The 16,301-nt window shown below is 43.4% G+C and overlaps 1 protein-coding gene and 1 long non-coding RNA gene across 2 annotated transcripts in view; both read right to left on the bottom strand.

Moving 5' to 3' along the window:
* LOC126481948 (uncharacterized) overlaps positions 1-6,133 on the bottom strand; it is a 49,171-nt gene extending 43,038 nt beyond the window's left edge. Inside the window, exon 1 of the mRNA XM_050105907.1 lies at positions 5,994-6,133. Within this exon, the coding sequence (XP_049961864.1) occupies positions 5,994-6,133 (140 nt within the window). The remainder of the gene's footprint in view (positions 1-5,993) is intronic.
* The window catches only part of LOC126482272 (uncharacterized), a 114,281-nt gene continuing 104,111 nt past the window's right edge, over positions 6,132-16,301 (bottom strand). The window contains exon 4 of the long non-coding RNA XR_007587618.1: positions 6,132-6,269. This is a non-coding gene — a long non-coding RNA (uncharacterized LOC126482272). The remainder of the gene's footprint in view (positions 6,270-16,301) is intronic.

Genomic DNA, 16,301 nt, shown 5'->3' with positions numbered 1-16,301 from the left:
AGTTTTTATTTCTTCTCCCTGAACTTTAATTATTACTCTAATATTCATCTTTGGTTTTTATTTACTGTCTGCTCAATGTACACACTGAATAACATTGGGGTTACAACACTGTCTCAGTCCCTTCTCAACCACTGTTTCCCTTTCATGCCACTCGAATCATAATTGCCGTCTGGTTTCTGTACAGACTGCAAATAAGCCTTTCGCTCCCTATATTTTACCCGGGCTGCCTTCAGAACTTCAAAGTGAATATTCCAGTCAACACCGTCAAAGCTTTTCCTAAGTCTACAAATGCTATAAACGTAGTTTGCCTTTGATTAAGCTGTTTTCTAAGATAAGTCGTAGGGTCAATATTGCATCGTAAGTTCCTCCATTTCTCCCAAATCCCAACAGACGTTAATTATTATGTTTGCAAATTTTCTAAATTATCAGTAATATAGAAGGAGGAAGGGCATTGCAATATGAACTTCTTATAATAATTTGCTGTCAAGAATAAATCTCTGAATTTTCACATCCATCTTCAACTTTTGTGGTCCTGTCCTCCTCAGTTGCGCGTAATACTACGGTATATTGATAATTTTCACTTATGGACCGTCTGACAGCAACTGAATAAAACACAATTTTAGTGCCATACGCGTTTCGCCTTTATTTTCTGCAAGGCATCATATGTTTTTATACACCCTTTATACAATATATGATTGAGGGTGCTACTCTAAGACGAAAGATCGATACAGGAGAGATAGACGAGGTGATTCGCATCAGACTAGTTAATCCTCGCCTACTATCAGTGTATTCCAAATTAGCATCGTTGTTAACGTGTTTTCGACATGTAAGCTCGCGCTAGGGCATTTTGTTTATCTGCTGCGTTATTATCCACTCCCAGTTATTACATCATTCAAAGTCACGTCAATTTTGCTCGTTTCTGATCTGGTGACTGTAATTACTATGCAATCTAAATTCATTCAACCACTTAATTATTCAAATTAATTGCTACACAGAGTGTGTCATTAACTTATTATCATTTTTTTATATTTCGAACATTGGTGTGCTTAACAAAACCCCTTGTGGTAACGATCAGTATGTAACCACCTGCATTCTTTCGTTAAACATTGTTCTTCGGAACTGATGCCTTGTTTTCATTAGTTACGAAACAATACACTCAGATGACTAAAGTCATGAGATACCTCCTCATAACGTGTCGGACTTTCTTTTGCCCAGCACAGTGCAGCAACTCGTCATGGCATGGACTCAACAGGTCGTTGGAAATCCCGTGCAAAAATGTTGAGCCATACTGCCTCCATAGCCGTCCATAATGATGAAAGTGTTGCCGGTGCAGGATTTTATGTACGAACTGATCTCTAGATTATACCCCAAAAGTGTTCGATTAGTGGCCAAATCATTCGTTCGAACCGTCCAGAGTGTTCTTCAAACCAATAGGTTAAGATATCCAATGTGCACTCCGTGTGCTTACCTGGTGGAGTCATTCCAGATGTGGAAAGGGTCCTCCCGGATGCCATGAAAGAGCACAGGGTGCAGCCAGCTGCTGGTGGTTGCTAACGTCGGTACCAACTTTGGATCAGAAGAGATTATCTCTGATTTCGAGCGGCTAACAGAAGGCTGCCAGTCTTGCTTGAAAGCAGAGCTGACCATGACCATTTGCAGCATAGTCCGCTGAATAGGTCAGGTGTCCACTATACGCAGGAGGCGGCTACACGGGTAGCCGGGGCTGTGTGGTGTGGACTGGGCGGTGTTTTAGGATAGAAGGTCTCGGGAAAACACATGAAGGGCTTCAGTCACAAAGGGTGGAGGCTGAACACAGGAAAAACCATTGGTATAACAGTTGAAAATTGTCGTGGCTGTGTTGGGAAAGTACCAGAGCTCCAAGCGCTAATAGAAAGCACTGGTGCTCAAATCGTTATAGGCACTGAAAGCTGGCTAAAGCCGGATATAAGCTCAGCCGAAATTTTGGCGTAGCTCCTAAAGGTGTTCCATAAGGACAGGCTAAACACGGTTGGCGGAGGCGTGTTTGTTGCTGTCAGAAGTAGTTTAACTTGTCCCGAAATTGAAGTAGATACTTCCTGTGAGTTATGGGCAGAGGTCATTGTTGGCAACCGGAATAAAATAATAATTGGATCCTTTTACCGACCTCCCAATTGAGATGATACAATTGCTGAAAGGTTCAAAGAAAACTTGAGTTTGATTACAAACACGCACCCGAATTATACGATAATAGTTGGTGGTGACTTTAATTTACCCTCGATATGTTGGCAAAAATACATGTTCAATTCCGGAGGCACGCATAAAATATCATCCGAAATTGTGCTAAACGCATTCTCTGAAAATTATCTCGAGCAATTAGTTCATGAGCCCACGCGGATAGTAAACGGTTGTGAAAACACACTCGACCTCTTAGCAACAAATAATCCTGAATTAATAACGGGCAGCAAAACCGATTCAGGGATTAGTGAACACAGGGCTGTCGTAGCAAGATTGAATATTGTAAACCCCAAATCCTCGAAAAATAAGCGAAAAATATACCTATTCAAGAAATCAGATAAAAATTCACTTATGCCTTCCTAAGAGACAATCTCCACTCATTCCAAATTAATAACATAAATGTAGACCAGATGTGGCTTAAATTCAAAGAAATAGTATCGGCAGCAATTGAGAGATTTATACCAAACAAATTAACAAACGACGGAGCTGATCCTCCTTGGTACACAAAACGGGTTAGAACACTGTTAAAGAAACAACGAAACAAACATGCCAAATTTAATCAGACGCAAAATCCCCAAGATTGACGATCTTTTACAGAAGCTCGAAATTTAGCGCGGACTTCAATGCGAGATGCCTACAACAGTTTCCACAACGAAACTTTGTCTCGAAACCTTGCAGAAAATCCAAAGCTATTCTGATCGTATGTGAAGTATGTTAGCGGCAAGAAACAACCAATGCCTTCTCTGCACGACAGCAATGGAGATACCATCGAAGACGGTGCAACCAAAGAAGAGTTACTAAACGCAGCCTTCCGAAATGCCTTCACAAAAGAAGACGAAGAAAATATTCCAGAATTCGAATCGAGAACAGCTGCCAACGTAGAAGTAAATATCCTCGGAGTAGTGAAGCAACTTAAATCACTTAATAAAAGCAAGTCTTCTGGTCCAGACTATATACCAATTAGGTTACTTCTGGAGTATGCTGATGCATTAGCTCCATACTTAACAATCACATACAACCGTTCGCTCGACGAAAGAACCGTACCCCAAGAGTGGGAAGCTGCACAGATCACACCAATATTCAGGAAAGGTAGTAGGAGTAATCCATTAAATTACAGACCCATATCGTCATAGTCGATATGCAGCAGGATTTTAGAACATATATTGTGTTCTAACATTATGAATTACCTCGAAGAAAACGGTCTATTGACACACAGTCAACATGGGTTTAAAAACCATCGTTCCTGTGAAACACAACTAGCTCTTTATTCACATGAAGTGTTGAGTGCTATGACAAGGGAGTTCACATCGATTCCGCATTTCTGGATTTCCGGAAGGCTTTTGACACTGTACCACACAAGCAGCTCGTAGTGAAATTGCGTGCTTTTGGAATATCGTCTCAGTTATGTGACTGGATTTGTGATTTCCTGTCAGAGAGGTCACTGTTCGTAGTAATTGACGGAAAGTCATCGAGTACAACAGAAGTGATTTCTGGCGTAGTAGTGATATAGGCCCTTTGCTGTTCCTTATATATATAAACGATCTGAGAGACAATGTGAGCAGCCGTCTTCGGTTGTTTGCAGATGACGCTGTCGTTTATCGACTAATAAAAGTCATCAGAACATCAAAACAAACTGCAAAACGAGTTATAAAAAATATCTAAATGGTGCAAAAAGTGGCACTTGACCTTAAATAACGAAAAGTGTGAGGTCATCCACATGAGTGCTAAAAGGAACGCGTTAAACTTCGGTTACACGATAAATCAGTCTAATCTAACTAAATACCTAGGTATTACAATTACGAAAAATTTAAATTGGAAGGAACACACAGAAAACGTTGTGGGGAAGGCTAAGCAAAGACTATGTTTTATTGGCAGGACACTTAGAAACTGTAACAGATCTACTAAGGAGACGGCCTACACTACGCTTGTCGGTCCACTTTTAGAATACTGTTGCGCGGTGTGGGATCCTTACCAGATAGGACTGACTGAGTACATCGAAAAAGTTCAAAGAAAGGCAGCACGTTTTGTATTATCCCGAAATATGGAAGAGAGTGTCACAGAAATGATACAGGATTTGGGATGGACATCATTAAAAGACAGGCGTTTTTCGTTGCGACGGTATCTTCTCACGAAATTCCAATCACCAACTTTGTCCTCCGAATGCGAAAATATTTTGTTGACACCGACTTACATAGGGAGGAACGATCACCAAGATAAAATAAGGGAAATCAGAGTGCGTACTGAAAGGTATAGGTATTCATTCTTCCCGCTCGCTGTACGAGATTGGAATAATAGAGAATTGTGAAAGTGGTTCGATGAACCCTCTGCCAGGCACTTAAATGTGATTTGCAGAGTATCCATTAGATGTAGATGTAGATGTAGAAATAGCGAACAACTGTTGACCAGTGACATGGCGCATTGTAGCGCATTGTATGCATGTAAATTCCGTCGTTCTTTGGGAACATGAAGTCCTTGAATGCTAGCAGTCGATCATAACTATCTACAGTCAATGATCGGTTCAGCTGGACTAGAGGAGCCAGTCCATTCCACGTAAACACAGCCCACACCATTGCGGAGCCACCACCAGCTTGCACAGAGCGTCATTGACAACTTCGGTCCATGGCATCGTGGGCTCTGCGTCACACTCGAACACTAGCATCAGCTCTTAGCAACTAAAATTGGGGCTCATCTGATCAGGCTACGGTTATCCAATCATCTATAGTCCAAGCGAAATGGTCACGAGCCCAGGAGAGTCGCTGCAGGCGATATCGTACTTTTAGCAAAGGCACTCGCGTCAGTCGTCTGCAAATTTTTCCGTACTGTCCCAAAGGATACGATCGTCGCATTGTTGCTTGTCTGTTAGCACTAACAAATCTATGCAAATGACGCTGCTCTCCGTCGTTAAGTGAAGCCCGTCGGCTGCGTTGTCCGTGGCGAGAGGTAATGCCTGATTTCGGTATTCTCGGCACACTCTTCACACTGTGGATCTCGGAATATTGAAATCCCTAACGATTTCCGAAATGGGATGTCTGGTACCGCGCCGCGGAATTTGAATCCCGGCAAGACGTCATGGACGTAGAAGAGCCCTAGAGGTCTCTGCACCATCGCGCCGTAAACTGTGGCGGCGCGCGCCTCCTGGCCCGCATTTAGTGTGAGGGCGCCACAGTGGAACAAGTGGTTCCAGCGGTCAATAGCGGCGCCCCCGGTAGAGGATTTAAGTGCCTGCCTCTCGCTCAGCCAGCGAGTCTTGACATATCCCCTCGACAACAGACAGCGTGTTTACCGTTCTTTGTTTTCATTACTAGTAAACGTCTTGGATTCGTTTGGTTGTCTCTGTCACTCCGTGCTTCTTGCGTGTTGTCGTCATGAGGTCCCTCTCCATCGTCCGTCGTTGTTTCGTGTCCGTCCTTTCCGCTCTTTTGTTAGTTCGCGGGCCGCTCTCCGTTTGGTCCCGCCGCGCTTTCTCGGACGCACCCGCGACCGTTCCGGTCGCGGTTACAGCAGGTTACAACAGGATGTCTCTTGAGTCTAGCTCCAACTTCCATTCCGTGCTCAAAGTCTATTAAATCCCGTCGTGCGGTCATAACTACGTCGGGAATCTTTTCACATGAATTAGCCGAGTACCAATGACAGCTCCACCAACACACTGCACTTATATACCTAGTGTATGCGGTACTACCGCCGTTTCTATATGTGCGTATCGCTTCCCATGACGTTTGTCAACTAAGTGTAGATACATTTTTTATAGGCTGGAGAGAATATGTGCGTTATATGCTGACCTGCTGGAGGCACTGGAGAATAGCTGTCTGCTAGGCTGCGCGTCGGCGGCGGGGGTGACTGCGCCGTTGGAGGCGCCACTGCCGCTGCTGAGTCTTCGGCGGCACGAGGGCGGCCTGCGCTCCGCAAGGCGGCGCACCATCACCTCGAGAGGGGGCCCGGGACCCGGCGCGTCCTCCGGCGCAGGCCGCTGGGGGCTGCGCGGGCTGCCGCCCTGCTGCTGCTGCTGCTGGCCAGGGCCCCAGCTGTCTGAGTCCAGCCGCACCGAATACCGTCTCCTGACAACCGAAGAGGCGCCTCATCGTCTCCATCAGAGTCACCACATACTAAAATGATGTCAGCAAATGTCCAAAATTAAGCCGGCCATTGTGGCCGAGTGGTTCTAGGCGCTACAGTCTGGAACAGCGCGACCGCTACGGTCGCAGCTTCGAATCCTGCCTCGGGTATGGATGTGTGTGATGTACTTAGGTTAGTTAGGTTTAAGTAGTTCTGAGTTCTAGGGGACTGATGACCTCAGATGATAAGTCCCATAGTGCTCAGAGCCATTTGAACCATTTGAACCAAAATTAAGTGCACCACATTGACTTGTTGTTAAGTCAGAAGCTTGATCATGGTAGGAAAGAACCTCAGAAATCATCTTATAGGTCCAGTCTCATTAATGTGACCACTGCCCATGTTTTAAGTTAACGTGAAATAACCAGTCACAGGCATCAGATGGCAGCGCTAGCAGTGGGGGGTACATAAAGCATGCAGAGGGGACGAGACAATAGTGCACTCGTTGTCGTAATGCGCAAACGAATCGATTTATCAGACGTTCAAAAGAAAATGATCTTTGGCTTTGCGGCCAAGGGTGGAAGCATTTCCTGAATGACTAAGTTTTTGAAGTGTTCGAGTGCTGCCGTGGTTAAAGGATACCGTGCGTAGAAAAATGGTGAACCCAAAACTAGCGCCGAAGCAACTGTGATGCACCATCTTAAAATCAGAGGAGCGAACGACGGCTCCGGACACGGTTACGGGCGTATAGACATGCAGCTGTTGAGTAAGTGACTGCCCAGATGAACAAAAGGGCTACCAACAGTGTCTCGTCTACGACCGTTCGGTGAACATTGCTGCGCAATCAGTGCCTCGTTCGTACGTCCATGCTGACTGCTGTTTATCGACGATGAAGGCTCGAATCTGCATGGTAATAGAGAAGAATAGTAAAGAAAACTGATTATGTGTTAGATGACAGTCCGTTTGCCCTTAAGAAAGCTAAAAAAAATGTCGTGTGACTTGGGCCTCCCGTCCGGTAGACCGTCCGCCGGGTGCAAGTCTAGTGATTTGACGCCACTTAGGCGACTTACGCGTGGATGAGGATGAAATGATGATAATTAGGACAACACAACACCCAGACCCTGAGTGGAGAGAATCTCCGACCCAGCCGGGAATCGAACCCGGGCCCTCAGATACCAGGAGTAGACATTAGGAAAGGTAAAGGCACCAGAGAGGCAGTTCTGACGTTGAGGTTGATAATGGAAGCAAGAACAAAGAAAAATCAAGACATGGTCATAGGATTTGTCGTTCCGGAAAAGCGTTTGACAATGTCAGATGGAACAAGATGTTCTAACTACTAAGAAAAATAGGGTGAGCTATAGAGGAAGACTGGTACTATACAACCTGTACAAGACCCAAGAGGGAACAATAAGAGTGGAAGACCAAGAACTAAGGGCTTGGATTAAAGAAAGATTAAGACGGGGATGTAGTACTTTCACACCTACTGTTCAATCTATACGTCCAAAAACAATGATGGAAATAAAAGAAAGGTGCAAGAGTGCAGTTAAGATTCAAGGTGAAAGGATAGCAATGATAAAATCCGCTGATGACATTGCTGTTCTCAGTGAAAATTAGGAGGAATTACAGGATATGCTGAATGAAATGAACAGTCTAATGAGTACAGAATACGGATTGAGAGTAATGAGAAGTAGTAGAAATGAGAACAGTGAGAAAATTAACATCAGAGTTGTGGATCACGAACTAGACGAAGTTAACGAATTCTGCTACCTAGGCAGCAAAAGACCCAAGACGGACGGAACAAGACGGACATAAAAAGCAGAACTGCGCTAACAAAATGGGACTCCTGGCCAAGAGAAGTCTACTTGTATCAGACATAGGTCTTAATTTGAGGAAGAAATTTCTGAACACAACACTGTATGAACGTGAGACTTGGACTGTGAGAAGACAGGAACAGAAGAGAATCGAAGCCTTTGAGATGTGACGCTTTAGAAGAATGTTAAAAATTGGATGAACTGATAACGTAAGGAATGAAGAGGCGCTCCGAAAAACCGGCGAGGAAAGAAACATATGGAAAACAGTGAATAGAAGAAGGAACAAGTTGATAAGACATCTGTTAAGACATCAGGAATCAACTTCCCATGGTGCTACAGGGAGCTGTAGAGGGTAAAAACTGTCGAAGAAGATAGAGACCGGAATAGATTCAGAAAATAACTGAGGATGTAGATTACAAGTGCTACTCTGAGATGAAGGGGGAGAGAAATTCGTGGCAGACTGTATCAAACTGGTCAGAAGATTGATGACTCAAAATTAAAAAAAAAATCGCAACTGAACGTCCACTGAGTGACAACAGTTGGCCTTTTCAGATAAATCATTTTTCATGCCCACCGCAAAGACGGTCCTTGGCGTGTAAGGGCCTGCAACAATCGTCGTAATGATCGAGGCCAGAGGAGGAAATGTTATGGCCAGAGGAACATTTTCGTGGCATTTTCTGGGTAAATTCACCATTCTGGAAGGCACAATGGGTCAACACAAGTATGTATCTATCCTTGGGGACCATGTCCACCCTAACGCAATTTGTTTTTTTCCTCAGCACGATGACATCTACCAGCAGGACAATGCAACGTGTCAAACAGCTTGCAGCATGTGTGCGTGGTACGAAGAGCACCAGTATAAGATTACTGTACTCCCCTGACTACCAAACTCCGTGGATTTGAAACCAATCTAGAATGTGTGGGACCACCTCGATCGAGCCGTTCGCACAATGGATCCTCAGAGGGAAAGCTTACGGTAGATGGGCATGACACTGGAGTCAGCAAGGCTCCACATTCCTCTCCATACCTTCCAGGAAGTCCTTGACTCTCTTCCTGCTCACCCACGCTGTTTATTTATATTTTTGACGGGCGGTCACGTTATTGTGACGGACCGTGCATGTGCTATGACTTCTGTGACTGAAGCTCTTCTAGCATGTCAAGGGAGCCCTTTCAGCAGAAACATGATAACCTACACGACAACACATTGAAAGTTTTCCGTGAAAAGGAAGTCATTATGCTGGCAAGAATATTAAATATTTTGACTCCAGACTTAACATTCTAATGACGTGTAAGTTAAGGAGAAACGTCCCCAGATAAAGATCACCTTAAGGAACATTTTTCAAGGAGAATTTCACTTTGCATTTCAGATGCCCTTTAATAGACTGCTGTTGCACATTTGAAGAGCTGAAGGTGAACATGACAAACCCAGACTTTAACGATGCTACAAAGAGATGTGCACTGGAAAACTAACAGTTCACAAGAGAAAGAGCCAAAAATTTTATACTTCAGCTTGCAGAGGGAGCTAAAAGGACAGATGAGCCCTCTGTACTTGCTATCTGCCTTCGAGCAAAATGTCCAAATTCCACAGACTCCTGTCTAGGACACTTTTTATCTGCAACAGTTGACAGCTAAGGCAGTGGAGGACATAAACCCAGAGAAGTATGCACCTTCCTTACCTCTGTAATTTTCTGCTGAGCGTTCCTCCATCAGTCACTGATTTACACTTATATTCCGACAACTGTGGAATATAGAACAAAAATCGTGTCATATGCGGAATATTACTGGCATTGGTTGTGACCGGTTTCAGAATACTGAACACTGTTTCCCTGTCAGCGGACATTCCTCTCTCCCTTGTGACAGGAATTTCAGCTTAATCAAAAGAGTGCTTAGAAAGCATGACAGGTTCTACATGATACACGACCTGGCAAATCTCGCGCTACAATTGTGACAGATATTTCAAGACTATGTGGCAGAAGTTTTGGAAGAAGATTTATGTTTCAGTTGAAACTTGCCATAAAAGTCTCCCAAGAGATAATAAAATCCACCTTTTATCAGTAGCATTGTGCATTTTACGTACAGTGGCGTTCTTACTATCAAATCCACTATTCAACGCATTTATTAAGAGCAAAATCAGTAAATACTACAATAAATCGCGAAACGTGCTAAAAGGACCTCAATCATAAAAGCTTAAACTATTTTATGTGCAAAATTTTTAGTTTTCCACATCGTGAAACGATCCCTGATATTTACACCAACATTAGACATTACTGGTGTTTTTTTTTGTTTCTTTTTCTTTTTTTTTTTCAAGAGAAAAGAAGTAATGGTTGAAATGTGCTTACGTGTTTAACAATTTTCTCGAAACTAGGTTAGAATGACAGGGCCTTTTAGCATGCGGCGATGTATCTATGCTCCGCAAGCCATTATATTATAAAAAATGAAATAACAATACTTCCGTCATCAGCTGTGATTATTCCTCTTTTTTAACCACGCTGAACCGAAAAGTTCTCTGTTACGGTACTGCATTTAAATTGTTTTATGCATGATTACTTGTCGTAAATTTTTTGTCTGTGTGACATAAGCTGGTGACTGGACAGCGTGATGATCTACCCCCATACATAACAACCAGTTGATAATGGCATAGAAAAAAAAATTGACCAATACTGAAAATAGACAATAATTACAGTCTAAGGTGGAAGTTTTGTCGATTCAGGAATGTTCTACGACCACGGCACCTTCTTGAGCACTATAAATACTTTGCAGGGCAGTAAATTTATCGGAAAAGCCTCGGTAAGTAGGACTGAGAAACGCCAATTACTTACTTGATTATATTGTACGTGGAATCGTCATTGTTTTGTAAAAATACAAATAAATGCATTAGTTTATGCTTCCTATGTACAATAATGAAACACAAGCGTGAAGTGTGGCTACAAAAGTACTTATCACCTCACTGGCTGAATCTTTTAACAGACGCTGTTACTGCAGTTCCCTTCAAGGTCGGGTTTTGTACTCTAGTAAGCTCTGTACCTTGGTACTGAGGTAACACTCAGATGCCTATCAGAAACTTATTGGAAGATTCCTCAGGAAGTGTAATTGACCCACAATAAAAGTAGCTTACAAAACCCTCGCTCAAGTAATACTTCAGTATTATCGTCAGTCTGTGATCCGTACCAGATCTGATTCATAAAAGTAATAGTGATAATATGGAGAATAGCGACACTTTCGTTATTTCGTTTACTGAGCGTTTCCAATGGCAGCGTTTTGCAATACGGTGTGGCTTACCATTAAATTTCTGAGAGCCTACGTTTCTAGTAGTGTTATTCAATATATTTCTTCCTTCCACGTATATCCCGTGAAAAGACCATGAAGGTAAAATTAGAAAGAATCGATCTCACACGAAGGCTTAACAACAATGGTTCTGCACGCTGAATAGAAATGGGTGTAAGTGAAAGTGAAAATGTACACAGTGCCGTCTGCTACTCATAATAACGTGGATTGCGGAGTACAGATGTAGATGTACAATTTAATTCCTATAAAAGCCTGTTCCTTATATGAAATATAAGGAATTTTTTGTCGGTCTGAAGTACACTGTGGTCGTTAACACAGGCATCAAAGAAACTCACACAAATGGGCCACTGGTGGCAGGTTTTGTTTGTTTCTAGTTTTTATTGTTATACTGCTTTCATCTATGAATGAGGGTATGGCATGGACGAATGTTTTCTGATTGCAGCTTCACGCGCAGCTACATGGGAATGCAAAAAAGACAATGTTGTGCGTCTCAAATCTACTTTGTTCAGAATCATTGCTACTCAACTCTTCGTTATTATTCTCGATTTAAGGCAGATCTATAGGTCCATTGCCACCACCTGAAAGTGGCCCTTCAAATAATAAACATTGAATTCCATTATGTGATAAACCACTTGGTTCAAATGGCTCTGAGCACTACGGGACTTAACATCTGAGGTGACTGCGGCCGGCCAAACCACTTGCAGTGCTACGTGAAAGAGAACTGAAACAATAGCTTGAAATATAAAAATGTATGTGCAAATTATTCATCTGCATTTGAAACGTATTTCTAAACAGCTTATGTGTGAAAGATAGATCTTACTAAACCAGAAATTTAGTAATTATAACCGTTAGTAAGTGATGTAATCTGTGATAGCACATACAATTTGCCCTGCCATTTTTGGGTCGTATGGGAACTATGACATGTAGTTAACCTAAATCCCTCTGACCCATAAAAGTAATTTGCTAAAAAATGTATTTCTAACACTAACTACTGTCCACATACCAAACTTCTCTTGCTGGTGAGCTAGATAATAACTCGCCTTTGAAACAGTTAAGTGCCGTCAATTTTTCTTTATTTGGCAGGAAATATTAGACAAAAGTCTGAATGTCTTACACAATTAGCTGATTGCCATTTTCAAGTGATAAGCACAGAAAACTCTGTGAAACGTACCTAATGTCTAAACCGCATTTGCAGTGTGCATAAATGTATCACATGCCCAAACGTATTCCGAAATTTATTTAGCTGTACACCGCTGCCTATCCCACATGGTATAAGTGATTCAATATCGAAATGTAATAAATTAGTTAACTTAATAGTTGTCTGTTGCCTATGAAGTAGCCATGTGCACAAGTGCAAAACCAAGAAATACCACACTTCACGTGCGGCACGTCCTTCTCGAAGCCCATGAAATGATATAATATAATATAATAACTATGCCCAGTAATGCTTGTGGTACAATGTGCATAAGTGTTCGAGCACATGACGTACGAGAAAAACGGAACCAAAACAAAGACACACAGCGAGAAAGGTCCTGGTATTGTCTCGTAGCAATGATCGTGTATCTGAGTGAATGCTGAAATAAGTACTACGATAATACTCTAGTGCTGGACGTATTTTTTCATAATCTTCACGTCATAGAGTATTACTACAAGTATAAATGAACGAATTTTGTACGCAATTCAGTGGGCGGCAGTTAAACTAAATGTTTAAGAACGTTGTTCACATAATCTGACTGAACTTTATCTTATTGTAAAGTAAGTTCTTCCAGATACATTGCGATAATGTCCTTCTTTTCATTTCAACATAATTAGATGCAGCCATCAGACCAGAAATATTTATGATCTATTGATAATGACACGACAGTTATGAAGGAAGTTTCTGAGCAATGATTTGAAACTTTGTAGTGAAAAATGAGGTGCTTTCAGATAGGTTCATGGAAAATATGAACGAACGTTCTCCTTTTTATTTGGAGCATTCGTAGAAATAGCACGTTGCAACAGGGCTAGGATAGAACGTTGCACTACGGTTAGAATAACATTTGAACAACGTTGATTACAGTACTTTACTGCAAGAATTCAATACCGAAGTCATGAAATGTTTGTTTGATAGCGAGCTATTTCACTTAACAATAAGTCAGAATTATTTACTAATAATGTACACATGTGAAATTAATTAAATAAAATGTCAATAGTATGATAAATTAGTTATGAATAATGCAGAACATGAAATGTATATCTTTTCTAATTCAACGCTTTTTTCATAAAGTATGTAGGAGAATATTTGCGCCATATCGTCCTGCTGTCACATCCTGGTTGCGCCAAAACGTTAAAGCGGCGTCCAGGCCCGCTCTTATGTCTGCAGCGGCAGATGGCTGCACTGGGCGGAAAGTGAACTCAGTTAAAGCACAGTTGTCTTTTTAATCGTGGGGACCTCATCGAATATAGATGTAGCTGGTTCAACCTGTAACAGTAATTCTGTAGTCCTCACTGCAAGATTAACTACAGTAAACTGCGGCTACAATAATTATGTTTACATTTTTTCACTGCATATCAGTGAAAACCGAACCTGAAATATTCTCCAGCCCTTAGGGAACCCTTCCTTTAATGTAAAGTGTATATTAAAAAATTATATTAAAAGCATATGTTGCTGGTAGTACTGTGGACGACGAGTAAATGCTTTATTTCATCACACTTAAATGAAAAGGAAAGGACTTCAGGTCACGATTGCAGAGGTGAAAGAAAAGATTGGATAAAAAGATGTAGTTCCTTTTTTTCATTTCCATAATGTAAAACCTGAGCTGTTGCAAGTATGTCCTATTACTCTTTTAGCCAAACTTGATGAACAACTGGGAGTATTTCCACTTGTGAATAATAGGGATTACTATCTTTGAAACTTGTTTACAACATAAACAAATCTACCGAAAATTCTTGTTCGAACTGGAAGAATGTCACACAGAAAGAAAACATGTGTGTCCTTGGTTCTTTATCTTTATCTGTTAGCTATGGCCATTTTCCCCCTTTAGTGTTATTTTATTCGCTCCTCCGTCAGGGTGAAGTGAGGTTGGTCGCGGTACACTGCCACTGAGAGCATTAGTAAAATATACAAACTGAGTTTCTAAGAAGTTTAAAATGCACTGAAGTACTGGGTTGGCGCAAAAGTTGGCAGCGTTTTTCCATAAGTTTAATAAAAACAACAGACACAAATATTAGAGACTTCAGTCATCAATAATACACTCCTGGAAATTGAAATAAGAACACCGTGAATTCCTTGTCCCAGGAAGGGGAAACTTTATTGACACATTCCTGGGGTCAGATACATCACATGATCACACTGACAGCACCACAGGCACATAGACACAGGCAACAGAGCATGCACAATGTCGGCACTAGTACAGTGTATATCCACCTTTCGCAGCAATGCAGGCTGCTATTCTCCCATGGAGACGATCGTAGAGATGCTGGATGTAGTCCTGTGGAACGGCTTGCCATGCCATTTCCTCCTGGCGCCTCAGTTGGACCAGCGTCCGTGCTGGACGTGCAGACCGCGTGAGACGACGCTTCATCCAGTCCCAAACATGCTCAATGGGGGACAGATCCGGAGATCTTGCTGGCCAGGGTAGTTGACTTACACCTTCTAGAGCACGTTGGGTGGCACGGGATACATGCGGACGTGCATTGTCCTGTTGGAACAGCAAGTTCCCTTGCCGGTCTAGGAATGGTAGAACGATGGGTTCGATGACGGTTTGGATGTACCGTGCACTATTCAGTGTCCCCTCGACGATCACCAGTGGTGTACGGCCAGTGTAGGAGATCGCTCCCCACACTATGATGCCGGGTGTTGGCCCTGTGTACCTCGGTCGTATGCAGTCCTGATTGTGGCGCTCACCTGCACGGCGCCAAACACGCATACGACCATCATTGGCACCAAGGCAGAAGCGACTCTCATCGCTGAAGACGACACGTCTCCATTCGTCCCTCCATTCACGCCTGTCGCGACACCACTGGAGGCGGGCTGCACGATGTTGGGGCGTGAGCGGAAGACGGCCTAACGGTGTGCGGGACCGTAGCCCAGCTTCATGGAGACGGTTGCGAATGGTCCTCGCCGATACCCCAGGAGCAACAGTGTCCCTAATTTGCTGGGAAGTGGCGGTGCGGTCCCCTACGGCACTGCGTAGGATCCTACGGTCTTGGCGTTCATCCGTGCGTCGCTGCGGTCCGGTTCCAGGTCGACGGGCACGTGCACCTTCCGCCGACCACTGGCGACAACATCGATGTACTGTGGAGACCTCACGCCCCACGTGTTGAGCAATTCGGCGGTACGTCCACCCGGCCTCCCGCATGCCCACTATACGCCCTCGCTCAAAGTCCGTCAACTGCACATACGGTTCACGTCCACGCTGTCGCGGCATGCTACCAGCGTTAAAGACTGCGATGGAGCTCCGTATGCCACGGCAAACTGGCTGACACTGACGGCGGCGGTGCACAAATGCTGCGCAGCTAGCGCCATTCGACGGCCAACACCGCAGTTCCTGGTGTGTCCGCTGTGCCGTGCGTGTGATCATTGCTTGTACAGCCCTCTCGCAGTGTCCGGAGCAAGTATGGTGGGTCTGACACACCGGTGTCAATGTGTTCTTTTTTCCATTTCCAGGAGTGTATATTCTTCTTCACTATTTACGATAGTCCGCCAACGCTAGAGCAACATTTCGATTCCGCGACTCTGGAAACCACATGATCTTGTGGCGAAGAATTCGTCGAGCCACGTTCAGAGCGCATTTCCATCGGGAAAAGAAGTTCTCTGAAGGCTGTTCGATAGAGAGCGGAGAAGGTGACAATCTGCGGATACAATATCAGATGAATAAGGCGTGTGTGGAATGATTTCCCAACCCACCTCCTGTACAGCGCTTTTTGTCAGTCTAGCAGAATGTGGGCGGGCGTTATCGT

The sequence above is a fragment of the Schistocerca serialis genome, chromosome 5 (genome assembly GCF_023864345.2).
Source record: "Schistocerca serialis cubense isolate TAMUIC-IGC-003099 chromosome 5, iqSchSeri2.2, whole genome shotgun sequence".
NCBI lineage: Eukaryota > Metazoa > Arthropoda > Insecta > Orthoptera > Acrididae > Schistocerca > Schistocerca serialis.
The sequence above is the reverse complement of the archived record's forward strand: the minus strand, read 5'-3'. Positions and strand labels throughout refer to the sequence as shown.